General features: G+C 50.2%; 5 protein-coding genes across 5 annotated transcripts; 4 read left to right on the top strand and 1 right to left on the bottom strand.

Annotated features, from left to right (window-relative positions):
- Positions 1-363: 363 nt before the first annotated feature.
- DFJ58DRAFT_854899 (uncharacterized protein) lies at positions 364-1530 on the top strand (the record flags this gene model as incomplete). The annotated part of the gene is made up of 2 exons (XM_041393880.1): positions 364-635; positions 704-1530. The coding sequence occupies 2 exons, from the start codon at positions 364-366 to the stop codon at positions 1446-1448; spliced, it is 1017 nt and encodes a 338-aa protein (XP_041240103.1). The 3' UTR covers positions 1449-1530.
- A 5548-nt stretch (positions 1531-7078) lies between these two features.
- DFJ58DRAFT_731888 (uncharacterized protein) lies at positions 7079-9226 on the top strand (the record flags this gene model as incomplete). The annotated part of the gene is made up of 2 exons (XM_041386099.1): positions 7079-7133; positions 7953-9226. The coding sequence occupies 2 exons, from the start codon at positions 7079-7081 to the stop codon at positions 9224-9226; spliced, it is 1329 nt and encodes a 442-aa protein (XP_041240102.1).
- A 579-nt stretch (positions 9227-9805) lies between these two features.
- Positions 9806-10519, bottom strand: DFJ58DRAFT_731887 (mitochondrial inner membrane protein; the record flags this gene model as incomplete). Its single annotated transcript, XM_041386098.1, has 3 exons — positions 9806-9843; positions 9893-10025; positions 10085-10519. The coding sequence occupies 3 exons, from the start codon at positions 10517-10519 to the stop codon at positions 9806-9808; spliced, it is 606 nt and encodes a 201-aa protein (XP_041240101.1).
- Positions 10520-10682: 163 nt separating this feature from the next.
- DFJ58DRAFT_805603 (uncharacterized protein) lies at positions 10683-11584 on the top strand. Its single transcript, XM_041391118.1, has one exon. The coding sequence runs from the start codon at positions 10735-10737 to the stop codon at positions 11446-11448; it is 714 nt and encodes a 237-aa protein (XP_041240100.1). The 5' UTR covers positions 10683-10734; the 3' UTR covers positions 11449-11584.
- Positions 11585-11660: 76 nt separating this feature from the next.
- DFJ58DRAFT_707155 (uncharacterized protein) lies at positions 11661-14638 on the top strand. The gene is made up of 11 exons (XM_041383753.1): positions 11661-11904; positions 11967-12091; positions 12152-12287; positions 12342-12442; positions 12496-12620; positions 12672-12739; positions 12796-12905; positions 12959-13257; positions 13308-13459; positions 13508-13949; positions 13999-14638. The coding sequence occupies exons 1-11, from the start codon at positions 11760-11762 to the stop codon at positions 14297-14299; spliced, it is 2004 nt and encodes a 667-aa protein (XP_041240099.1). The 5' UTR covers positions 11661-11759; the 3' UTR covers positions 14300-14638.
- The last annotated feature ends 141 nt before the right edge of the window (positions 14639-14779 follow it).

The raw sequence follows: 14779 nt of genomic DNA, 5'->3' as shown, positions 1-14779 counted from the left end.
ACGAGATTCTTTCTCATATCATTCAGTTCGTCGCTGCCGATGGTCAGCGGGACCTGAAGCGCTTGGAAAATACAAGCGGCCTTGCTAGGCTAGCTCGTACATGCCGTTGCTTTATGGAATGTGCTCTTGACACCCTCTGGCGAACTCAACATTCGTTAAGTCCTCTCATCATGTGCTTGCCAAGAGGCACTTGGGATATTCACTCTGGCAATATACTTGTAAGTTTCATTTCGTTATGGGTATGCAATTTCATAATTGCAGTTCCTATAGTATCTCACGAGACCACCTGCTGAATCTGAGTGGGCAAGATTTGACATGTATTCACGTCGTGTGAAGAGTTTTTCATACCCAAAACAAACGAAAATGATCAGACTACACGAGGACGCGCTCCCACTCCTTTTTGCTGAACGCCCTCCGCAGTCTCTGTTCCCGTCACTTTCCTCGCTCGACTTCTCCATCCTGTCGTGTAGTTCCTCCAACTTCACCTTAATCCGGGACTTTCTCTCCCCAAAAATGACAAACCTCGCCTTTACCCTCCCTCGAAAGATGTGTCTTCAGGGCATTTGCGGGGTATTAGAAGATCTTCCTCGGAAGGCTACTCGCCTCGAAAACCTCACAATTTCATCTTCTTTCCAGTGACGCCATTTGAATTGAACATTTCGTCCCATGGACTACCAGACTTACGTCGGTTGGTCGTCTCCAGCTCTATTCGTATATCTGCACAGAGTGTGCTGAATATCGCATCACTTCGTCATGTTCAGGAGCTCTCCTTGAATCTTCACCCTAATTTCGACGTCGACATACTACGCGATAGGGCAAATAATAGTACCTTCCCCGCTCTCCAGCGTCTCATTCTCACGGCATACGACCTTCCCCAGTGTACATCTATTGTATCGCTTATATCCTCACCACAGCTAGAAGATGTTTCCGTCTCCTACGACGTCCAAGCACAATCTTCCGTCATCACTTCATTCTTGAGTGCCATCGGCACGTCTATTCGTTCAATTTCTCTCCGACACAATATGCGAACTAACACAATTGCCGACACTCCTTTTGTTTTCTACCCATCCATATTTGCACCGCTATTCGCTTGCCGCAATCTCCGCACCATCCAAGTATACAATCTTGGTACGCTCAATTTAGATGATGAGTTCATCATTGCAGCGGCTAAAGCCTGGAACAAACTCGAGGACATTCGACTCTGCAGCTTACCTTGGTCCTACATAATTCCCAGCGTCAGTTTGAACGCCTTGACAGCGTTGACCCAATACTGCCCACAGCTCACCCGCGTGCACCTGTCCTTGGATGCAAGGGAAATCCCTGAAGTACCGATCGGCGGTCTCAGTACGGTTGGTGCTCAGTTCCTGGAGGTGCTCAATATCCGGGATTCGGTTATTGAGCACACTGAACTTGTCGCGCAATTTTGCGGGCGACCATACCGAATATGAAGACTTTGTATGTTGAAGCACATCCAGACTAAGGGATAAATGGATGGAAGTGAAGGCCTACTATGACCGGCTGTCAGTGGTGCACATGCAGAATGGGTCATAGTCTTGGAGGTTCACTCCAGCGCGTTGTAGGGAGTAGAAGAATAATATTCATTTGGCGAAAGCCCAACTGAGAGAAGTGAAGTAACGATAAGGGAGAGTGATGGTAATGATAAGTTTTTGGGCGAAAGGGCGCGCAGCGCTTTCCGGCCCCAAGGGAAAGAGTCCAAACCTAAGGGAAGAAGAGGTGAGCTGCGATTCCCATACACCAGGAGTCCGACGACGCATCCAGCGAAACTCGGGTGCCCAGTTCTTAGGAGATGGACGAGGGTGACTTACATCTGCGTGTTTCAGTGTTGCGATCAAGCGCACTGATGGGAGGGTGAAACGAAGGAATTGTTCTTGGATGTTGGGAGTGGCTTGCATATATGGGGGCCAGGATCTGGGCGTGCCTCCGCAGGTACACGAGGAATGCATCGCTTGCCCAGCGTCCTTTAAACTTTGACGACGTCGAAAGGAATGTTCCGTAGGAGGTATTCTAGGGTGGAACCGATGCGGATGCCGTGGCCGTGCACTGGTTTGCGACCCGCAGCTCTGGTTGCAGATGCTAGTCTGTTCAGGAACTTTGTCTTGGTGAGAGGACGGTGGGAGTCTTTGAACCTGTAAGAGAATAGCGCGGCATTCGCTGGAGGGTCGTTGATGCGGATATGGTTGTTGAAGGCTTCTTCAGGGTCTGAAGGGCCGTGCTGTTGTGCCCAGTGCACGTCTTCTCCTTCTAATGCTGACTTGGTGCGCGGAAGGTGGAAATTCTTCGTTAACAGGTTCTGTCTGTCTCGGACATCTGAGACGTTGTTGCGGGTGACGTGCAGGTTGGGGTCAAAGGAGTCGAGGCGGGGTACCGTGAATTCGCAGGTCCTTGCAGTGGTGTAAAAGGTCGTCGTTAGGCAAGAGAAAACTGACGCATCTAGTGGGTTATTGAGGTCTAGTTGGTCTCTTATGGCTGTGATTAGCTCGACGGTGTAAGGTTCGCGTTTGCTTCGTTGTGCACTGGTTGGGGTGAGCGAGACGGTTGCTTTGAGTAACGTCTCGATTTGCATGTCGTTAAGGTCCCAGGTGATGCTGTGGAGTACGTGCCATGCCCGCACACCGAAGATGTAATTGGCGATTGTTTTCCGGGAGTAGTTCCCTGCCATGGCCGATATGAAAGATTCGATTAGGATGCTGCTAGCTGGGGCGCGTTGGGTCTCTGGAATGGATTTGCTGTCCACAGAACACATGGTAAACGAGGAGGCCAGAGCCATAGGACTCGCGAGTCCCTTCTGAGTATCCATGTAGCATGACGTCGCGGATGCGTTGGATGTCAGAGGGTGCCAAGGGGACGAGTCTTCCTTGCGCGTCTTTGGTTGACCGAGAGGATTGTGGCAACCATAGATGGAGCCGATCCTTTGCGCTGCAGTGAGGACGGAGGGCAGATGGGATTGGAGTCAGGTCAGTGTTATACACTGTCATTTTGAGAAATGTGAGTGGCCGTTTCACGAGCCAAATAGCCTGTTCAACTTACTAGCCTTGCGACGCTTGGTGGAGCTCTTCTCCCCTCCGCTCAAACTCGCGGTTGATGAAAGCGCGGTTGTCGGAGCTCGAGGTCAAGGTGTTCTTTGCCCATTTCTCGAAGCGATTGACTGGTAGCGCGGCTTGGGGATGGGAAGTGGGAGTTATGGCTGGGCCAGGTGGAGGAATTGGATGTGTCGAGTTCTGAGACGTCGGAGATGAATGCTTGGAGTTCACTTGGGATTGGGATTGGGGGAAGTGCATCACATGTGGGGGGATATATCCCTCTTGAGGGGGCCGTCTGCTGGGTTTTCCTTGCTTGGGATGTATCGAGTAAGTACTGTGCATTTGGTACTCGCGACGACGTGATGAATGCGTTTGAAGACGGCATTAGTGGTGCGGCTGCGACTACAACCCCTTCCACCATCCTTCCACAACCCCTCGATTGTCGCCGTATACTTTGAAATGAATCCCGGGGGGGCAGGCCTTGATGATAGTGCGAACGAGGAGTTCGAAGCCGACGCTTTCTGCCCATCCAATGTCCCGTCCGTCTCGCTTCCAACCAGGTGTGAGGACCCAGGCTCTCCCATCTGCCGTTGATGACGATTCCGATGCCATGACCAGAGCTAGCGTCCGAATAGGCGTTGAAGTCATGTACCACGCACGGTCCTGGGATGTGACGAATGAGGCTGGGGGAACTGAGGGTGCTTTTCCACCAGTTGATATCTTCGGGGGTGCTACGAGGGGGAGTTCTGGGCAGGTGTGGGTGCTCTCCGAATATACCCAGCATGCATTCCAGGCTCGTGAGGTAAGCGCGGCCCATCGGGACGATAAGGCAGGCATGCAGCAGTTTTCCGTAGAGTTTTTGGACCTCATGGAGTGTGTGGGTGCGTTTTGACTGCCACGTGTTGACCGCAGTGAGGTACTTGGCACGCTTCTCAGCTGATAAGGCCACTGTTCGGTCTTCAATGCTCCAGGTGAACCCAATGAATGGGGGGGTGGGGCTAAAGGGTTTGTCCCTTCGATACCTCCCAGAAGATGCCGAGAAGTATGGAGAGGTGGTCAATGTCATCCATGCAAAAGGAAAATTGCAGGTCTTCGCGTGATCGTGGTGAACGAGCTGATAAATCCAAGATGGGAAAGTACACGTCTTCGTCGAACTCTTCTGTGGAGCCATTTGGCCATGTTGCTCCTTTAAACCATTTGCGCCCACCTTCAATGACGACACCCTCGTTGTTGGCAATGTCTTTGGCCCAGGTTTCACGTCGCTTATTGTACTCGGCCAGGTGTTCTTTTCTGATTCGGAAGAATAAGTGGTCATCGACCCATTTGGATAAAGGGCCAATTCCCTTGGCGCAAAAATGTCTGCACCTGCATCTGCAACGGTTCCGTAGATTCCCGCTGATGGGCCGAACCCGAAGCAAAATGATGTGTCAACTGCAAAGGTGTCTTCCCCTGGGAGACGGATTGCCAGGCCTGGCCATTGAGACGAGTGCAAGGGGACTGTTCTGTATGCCTCTGCCACGTCTCGAACAGCTCCTTGCGACCCTGGAGGAAGACACCATATTGTTCTGCAGATGGTGGGGAAAGTTCTGTATGTGCAAGGAAAAAGATCGGAATCGACACGAGAATTAATGGAGCTAATGGGGGGAGAGGGTCTAATAGGGTATGATAGATTTTGAATGAGACGAAATCTTCCAGGCTTGCCTGGCTTCAGAATAATGGACAAAGGAGCTGTTTGGAATTTACCAATGATTGATTCGAGGGTTGCAGCATTAAAAGGGCCAATAAAACGACCCTTTGCAAATTCGTGACTGATGATGTTTGCAAAGGCTTCGGAGTGTTCCTCGACGGATGGGTTATTAGGTGGTGTGTATGTACAGGTAATGGGGGGGGATCCCCCCAGAGAAACCAGATGCGAGACAAGCAGGGACAAAAGGGTATCTATGTATAAGGCCCGTCTCTTCGAGGAGACATTGCCATTCAACTGGGTTATAAGGAGTGTGGGCCTTAAGCTTTCTCGCTTCGAGGGCACTTCTGGGCTCCGTGCTCCTTGCTTCCGCATCCTGAGCATTCGTGTGACGCTCGTGGTTGGTGGCTTGGCAGCCTTTGGGGCGTTGCCACTTGAGGCAGAGAGGTAGGCCTTGGAGGTTGGTGATTCGGCCGTCTTGGGCTCGACGACAGTGGCCATTGGATCCGTCCCATAAGTTGTGGATTCGCACTTTTTGATGTCGTGTGCAAAGCGGCCCAGGCAGACTGCGCAGGCTGAACGGCCGCGTGAGCCTGCGCTGCGGGAAAAACCCCCGCGTCATTGACGGTTATGGGAGCTGCCCCGTGGGGATGGAGTTCTGCTTCTCCTCAACTCGGAGGTGCCGCGAGATGGGGAGCGTGAACGAGAGTTCCTGTAGCGGTACTCCTCGTGGCCAGAGTCTCTGGGATCACGATAGCTCGACCTCCGATTGTGGCTGTAAGTCGTTGGGGTTGCTCTGCTCGTGGGCTGTGGCACGTAACCACGTATGCCAGAAGGGTCGTGCATCCGCGTTGAACAAATTGCAGGCATTCGCGGGAGTGTCATCGCGAGCATCCGCGGGATGTCATCGCGGGGCGTTAAAGGATGGTTGTTGGCAGTTGAGCCGGGTTGTAGGTTATGTTGGGGGTGGGGGTGGAGGAAAAGGTTCCAAGGTTGGTAGGGAAAGAAACCGTTTGTTAGTGGAAAGGTTTAGACGTAGTATTACATAGAGGGACCCACCACAATTAAAGCCCGAGAGCGAATCTTGTCCCATAACTCCTCGTTGATCACGCGGATGAGGTTCTCGTTAATCGATGCGATATTGAAGCCTTCGTTCCGTTTGAGCTTGTCATGCCAGTCTTGGCGAACACGGGAGGCGTAGTTGAGGATGACCAGGTCACCAATCTCGCTGTTGTTGCGGATGGTGTGATTCTCGAGGTGCCAGAAGAAAAGGGACAGGGTGTCTATGTGGGTCTGGGGCCATTTGGCCTTGCTGATCTGGACGAGATACAGGTTCTTAGCCCGTAGGAAGGTGGAAAAGGATAGTTCGTGGTCGGCGAGGGCAGCTTTCGAAGCTTTGAAGGCTGACGCTGGACGGACAGTTAGTTGGTCGTCGATTCTGGTGAGGCCAAGGTCGTTCTCGGCGATGGACCGCGAGGTCTTCAAGGCTTCTTTGCAGCCATCTGGTGAGAAATACCAGAGTTCTACGAACTCAAAGTTGGTGAGTTTCTGGATGGCATACTGAGCGGGTCGAGGGGATAGGAAGTCCCCTACTGATGCGGATTGGTCAAAACCATTCATCTTTGGTTTCTTTTTCCTCCGTCTCCAAGTGTTCCCTCTCAGCCTCTGCTTCCTGCTGGGCGCGTTCCTCGTCTCGCTGAGTGCGGAGTGCTCTTTCTGCTTCTTCTGCAGCGAGGGCATCTGCTTCCTGTCGCTGGTTCCAGTCCCGGACACGTTCTTCGTGGTCAGTGTCCCAGGTTTCGGCCAAACGATCTATGACTTCTTGCTCTGTGCTTCCTGTGGCCGCCATGAGGTCATTCCTTATTCCGGCATAGAGGCCGCCGGCGAAGTCTGGGCGGACTTCAGTAGATGGATCGGCCATTTTCGCGAGTGAGAGAGGAAATTGGGTAGTTCTAGTAGGTTAAGCTAGTGTATTGACTATGTTGTTTTGAAAGAAAAGAAGAGCAAGCAGAACGAGCTACGGAGTGACGAACGATGGACGTGGCGCGGAAGCAAGACGTGCGTTCCCGCGCCTCTCGTTCGCTCGAAGACCTTACTCTATTCCTTCGCTCGTACCTCGTTACATAATAGAGTCTCCAACAGTCGCCCATAGAACTCGTCCCGGATTATTTTGGTAGAGTTCGTTCTTCGTAACTTAGGTAGAGTAAAGTATTACATAGATTTGTTGATTACCCCGAGGTTTGTAACTTTGCACTGAGCGCGCTCTCAGTGGCTTCGTCGAGACACCTCGCTTCCTACTTCTAACATATGTAAGGACGGAACTTTTAATCCCTTGGAAGCGATTTGTGTCCATATGCGCTCCGAATCGCTCAAGCGCTCGCTATCCGTGTGCGCTCGGTCGTCCGAAGGTGAACGGATCGCTTGTGATATTGTATATTCTCAGTAATACTGAGAAGTCTCCGAGGACTCAAAATAGCACATTTGAGAAGCTGGACTCGTGGAGCTCCAAGCATCGATTGACCACTCCGTATCTAGAGGGGACTCCATGTCCCAGGTACATCTGTCAACAGTTTATACTGAGGAAAAAAAATCAAAATACATAGAGTATACCCCCGGGTACCACCTGGGCGTGGTGACCTCGCTGGTGACCCCCGCCAAACTTAAGCGAAGTCACCACATGTGTATACATGTAACCAGTTTGAGATGGCCAGTTGTGCCTACTAACCAGAGCGTAAGTGTTGTTTTGGTCTGTTTTGTAAAGGCTTTAACTTGGAGTTTTTCTTATTAGGCTGCAGCATCTGCTTCACTCTCACTATGCACCAGTGTCTTTGCGTAAGTGAGATCCTGGAAGTGATTTTTATTTTGTGCTCAATGATAACGGACGACGTTTCTGCCCGGACCTATTACCTGATTTAATACCATCACCGGAAACTCAAGATCGACGTTCCATCTTCCGACTTGCATTGACCTGTCGTGGATTTCGCGATCTAGCACTCAACATTCTTTATTCTAATCCGAGAAACTGACTCTGAAATTTATTCTCTCATCCAGACATTCCCATACATTCCGTCCATCGGTCCTAACTTCCCGCATACGAATTCTCTCTCAACCATGTCAAGATGACAGTGTATACCCATTCTTACTTACACGTGCTCAAAAGCAAGCACCACTCTTTCCAAACTTACAATCCCTCACATGGCGCGATTGTTCTCTCACCTGTATCCCAGTCCTCAAACTCCTCTTACCCACAGTTGAGATCCTCTCCCTCGACCTCACATCTGAATTTTGCGAAGCCATCATCCCTGTACTCCCTACCTCCGCACCCCGCCTCAATGCTCTTGAGATCAAGGGCAGCCCCTCCATGACTAACAAAAATCTTTCAGAAATTAAGTCTCTCCTCATCAGCTATCCCCATGGTCTCACAGAGCTTTCCTTGATATGCCAACGGCATGATATCCCGAGCACTGTGCTCAACATCATTGCACCCTGGCCATCTCTCCGATCCCTCACCTTAAAGCTAGGTCTCAAAAGTATCCCTACCGCACCTCTCCACAACCTCCAGCCCTTTGCCGCACTCGCCCACTTGCACATCTTATTCGATAACACTTTGGACCGTTTCATATCTTTCCTACGCGCCTTCCAAATTCTCAATTTTAATTCTTCCAATAATCATTCCATCACATCCTCCAACCTTAATACAATCCAGTTCAATGTAGGAGGTTGCAGCTCCGCCAACACCTGGTCCGAATTCCTCCCTTCTCTCCTCCACACGAACACAAAGCTAGAGCATCTAATTATAAATGAGACATGCAACTATCAATGCCTCCCACCCTCCTCTTTTGACTTTCGCCCCATAGTCATGCACCCGAGTCTTGCACACATCAGCACCCTCAGACTTTCCCCCGGTCGCACAATCTCGATCATGCTCACCGACTCCGATATCCTCACCCTCGCTCGTAGATGCCCCCATCTCCACATTCTTGACTTGGGGTTGCGGAGTACCCCCGTGTCCTTGTATGCTTTGAACGTCCTCGTCAGGCGCTGTCGCGAGTTGTCCGAGGTTACGCTCTGCATGGATGTGCAGGTCGATGCGCTCAGAGATGATGAAAAACCCGAGGACGAAATAGGTCTGCAACCTAACACGCACTTGACCAAACTGGAAATCGGGGACTCACCTGTCGTGTACGCGGGCTCATTGCGCTCATCGCCAGAATTGACGATGTCAATTCCGCAGTTCCTGCATGCGATGGCGCCAAGGCTTAAGAGCGTCAAGGATGGGGCGTGGTCCAATGGAACATATGAGAGTCCATGGAAGGTGGTGTCGTATGCTTTGCAGATGATGGTGACAGAGGAAGGAGGAGTAATCTCGGACCGCAAACCTCACCCATTGGACCCTCAAATTTCCAAACGAAGAAGGCATCGGCACCGTGTTACTGGGGCTGCGCTGGAGAAGAGCAATGAAGAAGGGCTATCCGACAGTTATAGTATGAGCACATCATGACGAGATGAGAGGAATAAATATAGACTTGCGAGTGCGGCCAGAGTTTATCAACAATGTTATAAGGATGAATGAAAGACTCTAGCCTCTGGCTGACAGGATCGTTATTCGGTAAAATCTGGAAACTGCGGGTTGCGCTTGGAGCCAGGATCCCTAAACGCATGAGGGGGTATCTTTCAAGGTCGAGCTCATACAATTCTTGCTCAATGGCGTCCAGCTATTCCAAGAAGTGAGCAGCAAAAAGGTGACAAGTTGAATTCGCAAGGAGAGCTTCTAGCTGCGACCGAGTATTAATGGTGTTATGGGGGCGCTGCGGGAATGGAGTGGTGAATTCCGACGCCGATATATGGGTATCGCAGGAAGATGAATGCTGAGCGTCTCTCTTTTGCTTCTGACGACCAATTTTGGTTATGACTCAAGCGCGGTGAGCTTGACGGTTTGAATTTGCGTCACCTGCGTAGTTTTAACGGGGTAGACTGGTCACCAGTTAAATATTGTGAGTGTTTAGTATTCTCAAGCTTGTGTTCTTCATCGTCTTCTAAACACTCTGGTAGTATGTCGTAGTGCGGAGTCTACATAATTTTATGCTGTCCAGACCTTCGCAATCAACTCCGTCAAGCCTTTAGGAAATAAGTCAGGTGAGAACATGACAAGGAGCATTGATCGCACCAATGTCGTTTGTGTTGAACTGATAGACGCCAACGAGCACACCGACCGTGGCCGATCTCAGTGTCCAGGTCAGGATAGGGCTAAGGACAGGGAATTTGCGTTTGTGCACATAGTCCACAATCATCGAGTCAAACTAGCATTAAGAAGTCAACATTTATATCCTCCGGCATACTACCTCTAACGGTCACGTACCCCAATATGAGAGTGCATCACCAAGCTGAGACCAAGCAGTCCATCGAAGACGGGGTAAGATGACCCAGAGGTCACAAAAGCGGCTGCGGTCATGGGAACAAGGGAGGCAGCAAGAACGCGTTCAAATGCCCAGTGATACGAGCCATGCGTTCTTGATGGAGGAGGGAACTCCGTAGGATCGTTGACCGTGCCCTTCAAGATAGCTGTGGAACATGAGTGAGTTTTCCTGGTATCAAACAGAGTTCCTAAGCCGTACGTCCGCCTGGTACATACTGCGTAGTCGAGCTTGCCGCTCTCACTTTCAAACGCAGGTAAGCTTGATCCACGTATGAGGAATAAGGTTCTACCTTGCAACGCGGATCGCAGGGAATTACGTCCAGTTGCGGAAGCAAAGGTTCTGGGTAGCGTGGAGCGAAGGATCATGGACGAAGCCATCGTCGCTGGCAGTGTCAACGACGCTGAAGAAAGTAGTGCGAGAAAAGTCGTGTGCACCGTGCGCACCTGCGGGGCGCGGATGAGCGTTGGAAATGAAGCCGCTAGCCAATCACATGCTTCCGATTATATCCGAGTTTGCTCGATCGCTTATGACAACGATTAGCCTCGACTCAAGTTCATCAAACCTCGTTTATGTAACCAAGATTTTGACGTTCATGCTTCGGAAGCTCTTGCAATTGCTCATGATACCAGGTGTTAATATGCGGTCAAACTTCTTCATTCCCATCCCTCACTGTTTCAATATCGAAGAGCTACCATCTGCAGCGCTTGAGCGCTCTCGAGTCCAGGAGTTAATTCGGCGTAGCAATCAGCCACTAGTTGAACTCAAACAACCACTTGACCCGCTATCGAGACACCTATTGAGTGGCCTGGCATATACCATCGGTTCTGCGCTAGGGTCTGAGCCGCCAACACGAGAAGAATGCCTTACAGCATTCAGCGTACCCAATAAGGTGGGACTCACGGCTGGTGCTCGTGCATGGTCAAAGCATTCCCACCGCTCCCAAGGGGAGACACCAGGAGCAAAGGATTCGCCAGTCAACAGAAACAACAAAGGGCAGATGAAAACAGACACGGGGTGGTGGGGCACCCCTTCCGGCTCAGTTTCCTCCATCAATGAACGTGCGCTGACATTATTTGAACGAGTGGTGGACAATTCGACCTGGAGGAATCTCCATTGGCTACCACATCAGGTCCTGGTATATGAAGCACGAGTAGCAGAAGGATATGGCATGCGCTGGTCCCAGGATCGTAGTGTCTTAGAGAGCGGTGGGGAAGTTGTTGCTGAACTCCCTTCGTGGACATTCCGAGGATTTGTGGAGCCAATGATTCAAAATGGTCACGAAGTAGGATGGAAACACCAGATTTAGATACCTAACAGTATTTTTTCCACTACTTAAGCTTCTGAGCTCGATCAATTGCTTAATGCACGATAGCTGGCTATGACCATGGGCCGGAAGCCTAGAAAAACTTTTGTAAGCTGAAGGTCCCGGTCAAGGACAAGTGGCGTGACACTCTTAAACGCGTGACTCCCGACGCGTGACCGAGAAATATCGTGTCACGCAAAAGGCCGCCTTTTCGGCGCTGCCTTGCCTTTGATTTCTTGCAGTCGTCAGCAGAGCACGGCTCAACATTTTCAAAGCTATCTTCGAGGAAACCTTACTTTGCTGCCTCTCGTAGAATGTCAAGTTCTTCTATGAACGGCGCTTGCAAGACGTCATCTCGATCTGCTCATGCACATGCCATCTTGGGTCCCGAGCTCTGTGAGAGGTTGTCTGAGACGAAAGTTCTACTGGTTGGGGCAGGAGGAATAGGATGCGAACTTTGTAAGTCTTTGAAGAGTATATTTCTATGTTGCATTCCGTGATTATGATACAATATGTGACAGTGAAGAATATCGTCTTGACTGGCTTCGGCCACATAACACTCCTTGACCTAGACACCATAGACCTTTCGAACCTGAACAGGCAATTCCTTTTCAAAAAGAAAGATATCAAACATAGCAAAGCCATGGTAAGCTGCTTATTTGACAGATCTCGTTCCGGGGGTAACATCATAGCATGGTCCCGCAAGGTAGCAGCCCAAACTGCTGGCGCTTTCAATCCCAACGTCAACATTCATCCCATTCATGCAAACATAAAAGAAGCACAGTTTGACATTGAATGGTTCAGTGGTTTCGACATCGTTCTGAACGCACTAGACAATCTCGGTAATAATAGCCGACAACTTCAGTTCAACGTAGTTTGACGGAATCGCATTCCAGATGCACGAAGACACGTTAATAAAATGTGTATGGCTGCTGGTGTTCCTCTAGTCGAATCTGGCACTGCCGGATACCTTGGTCAAGTACAGCCTTTACTCAAGGTATTGGATATTTTGGTCGATGCGGCTGTGTTGTTGAAGGATTTCTTATTCAGGATCGCACAGAATGCTTTGACTGTGTGCCGAAGCCTACACCGACGACTTTCCCGGTGTGCACGATCCGGTCTACACCGTCTCAACCTATCCACTGTATTGTCTGGGCGAAGAGCTACCTACTACCGTGAGTTTGTTAACGTGTTTTTGATGAGAAGACACTGTACTGTGATATCAGACAACTGTTTGGTGAAGACGAAGATGGGACAGACGAACTCGATGAAGCGGAGAAGCAAGGAGAAAACGGTAGATTTGATTACCCTGAAGGTCTGTATGTGTTGCTAAGGGGGCGTTTTGCACAGCCGAAGAAATTGCTACTCTACGCAAAGAGGCGCTCGCGTATAAAGCAGTTCGGAGTGCACTCCGCTCAGCACAGACAACGGAGGACGTAGCTCAACGTGTCTTCAAGAAGGTCTTATTTTACACCTTATCCAAAGGTCACCTTGAGGTATTGATTCCCTGCAGGTTTTCCACTCGGATATCCTCAATCTGTTATCAATGTCTGACATGTGGCGCGCACGTGCGGCACCAACGCCTCTTGATTTCAGCGCTATCCAGGAAGGGAGATTTTTCATACAACGACCTTCGAACTCGAATACGACTACCGGGAGTGCGCAGATTGTGCACTTCCAGCCAGCGAACGGCCACGCGAACGGAAAGACCCCTTCGATATCTTCGACGTCTAGTTTGTCGAATGGAGTTTCGGGACTAAGGGATCAACGGGCACTCAGTTTGCACGATACCTTGGAGCTTTTCACATCAAGGTGAGCATAGGTGTTATGCAATTAATTGGATTCCTAAATGAGAATTGCAGTACAAATCGACTTGCCGAGAGGCTTCGCAGAGGCGAAGATACAATTTCCTTCGACAAAGATGACGACGATACGCTCGATTTCGTCACCGCTGCTGCAAATCTTCGTTCTGCGGCATACTACATCGATCGCAAGACACGTTGGGAAATTAAAGGTCTATTTCTATGTCGCTGGTTCTTTTTCACCACTCATCTCTCCCTAGAAATGGCAGGAAATATCATTCCCGCAATTGCAACCACCAACGCCATCATTTCCGGCCTCATAGTTTTGCAAGCAGTCCATCTCCTTCGCAAGTCATACGCGCAACTGCGCAATGTCCACGTGCAGTTCAAGCCGACCAATCCTCTCAGCACCAGTACTATGTGCCCACCGAATCCTAAATGCGGTGTCTGCCGAGATACCTACACCAAAGTTTTGTGCGACCCTGCTCGTGTAACATTAAGTGAACTTGTAGATGGCGTACTCGGCAGTGATAAAAGGGAGGTTAGCGTCTACGAAGACAAGCGCGTCCTCAGCGATCCCGACTGGGACGATAATCTTGAACGGACACTGGAGAGTTTGAATGTTGGAAGAGGCAAGTTCTTGACAATCGTGGATGAAGAAGAGGAGTGGGGAACAATTGTAGTTGCGTTGAGCATACTACCGTAAGTGACATGGATTTTCTGTTGAGTCCTTGGCTGATGTGCACCGCAGACCTAATCATCCTTCTGATGGTCCAGCGTACATACTTCCGTCACCACTGCCATCGCCTCCTCGTCTAGAGAAGCAGCAGTCGACACCCCCTCCCGCGCCATCTCGCAAACGGTCCGCCCCGGACGACGATATTGTGGAAGTCGGGCCGTCAGCCAAACGCGCAAAGACAGATACAAATGGTGTAGCATCGGTACTGGATATCGCGAGTCCTAGCAAGAGGAGGAGGTTAGAGGAGGATGGGCTGCTGATATTGAGCAGCAAGGATGACAAGGTAGAGGACGACGTGATTGAAATTGATTGAGACCCCTTTTTGCCTCGTTTTCTTGTCTTGCTTATGTTATTGAATGTTTTAAGTGTTTCAGTTGCAGACATCGAGGTGGACATCAGATTACTCGAAGGTGCGACGTTGCTGACGGGTGGTATGGCAGCTCGAATGATCATGTCAACTACTGTGTGCGCACATGGAGTAATAATCTCCAGCTGCTTTTGACTTTTATCCTTTGCTGAGGTTCACACCAACTTAGCTACACGATTGACTATCAAGAAGATGCTACAGTTGCGCCATTGCTTCCCTTTCCGGCACGAGAGTCACGCTAACGGAGTCCTTCACTTGAAGCTATTTCTGTCTTGCAGTCACACTAGAACCCCGTGTCACCTTTATAATCGCACACTTTCGGTTAGTTATTTCGAACCCGGTGAGATATAGAAATCTTAGTAAGTTACCGGACCAAAAACTTATGTGTGAATCATTGCGTGACTGCTCATCACTAATACACATTTA

Source organism: Suillus subalutaceus, assembly GCF_016647625.1.
Source record: "Suillus subalutaceus strain FC151 chromosome Unknown DFJ58scaffold_113, whole genome shotgun sequence".
NCBI lineage: Eukaryota > Fungi > Basidiomycota > Agaricomycetes > Boletales > Suillaceae > Suillus > Suillus subalutaceus.
The sequence above is the reverse complement of the archived record's forward strand: the minus strand, read 5'-3'. Positions and strand labels throughout refer to the sequence as shown.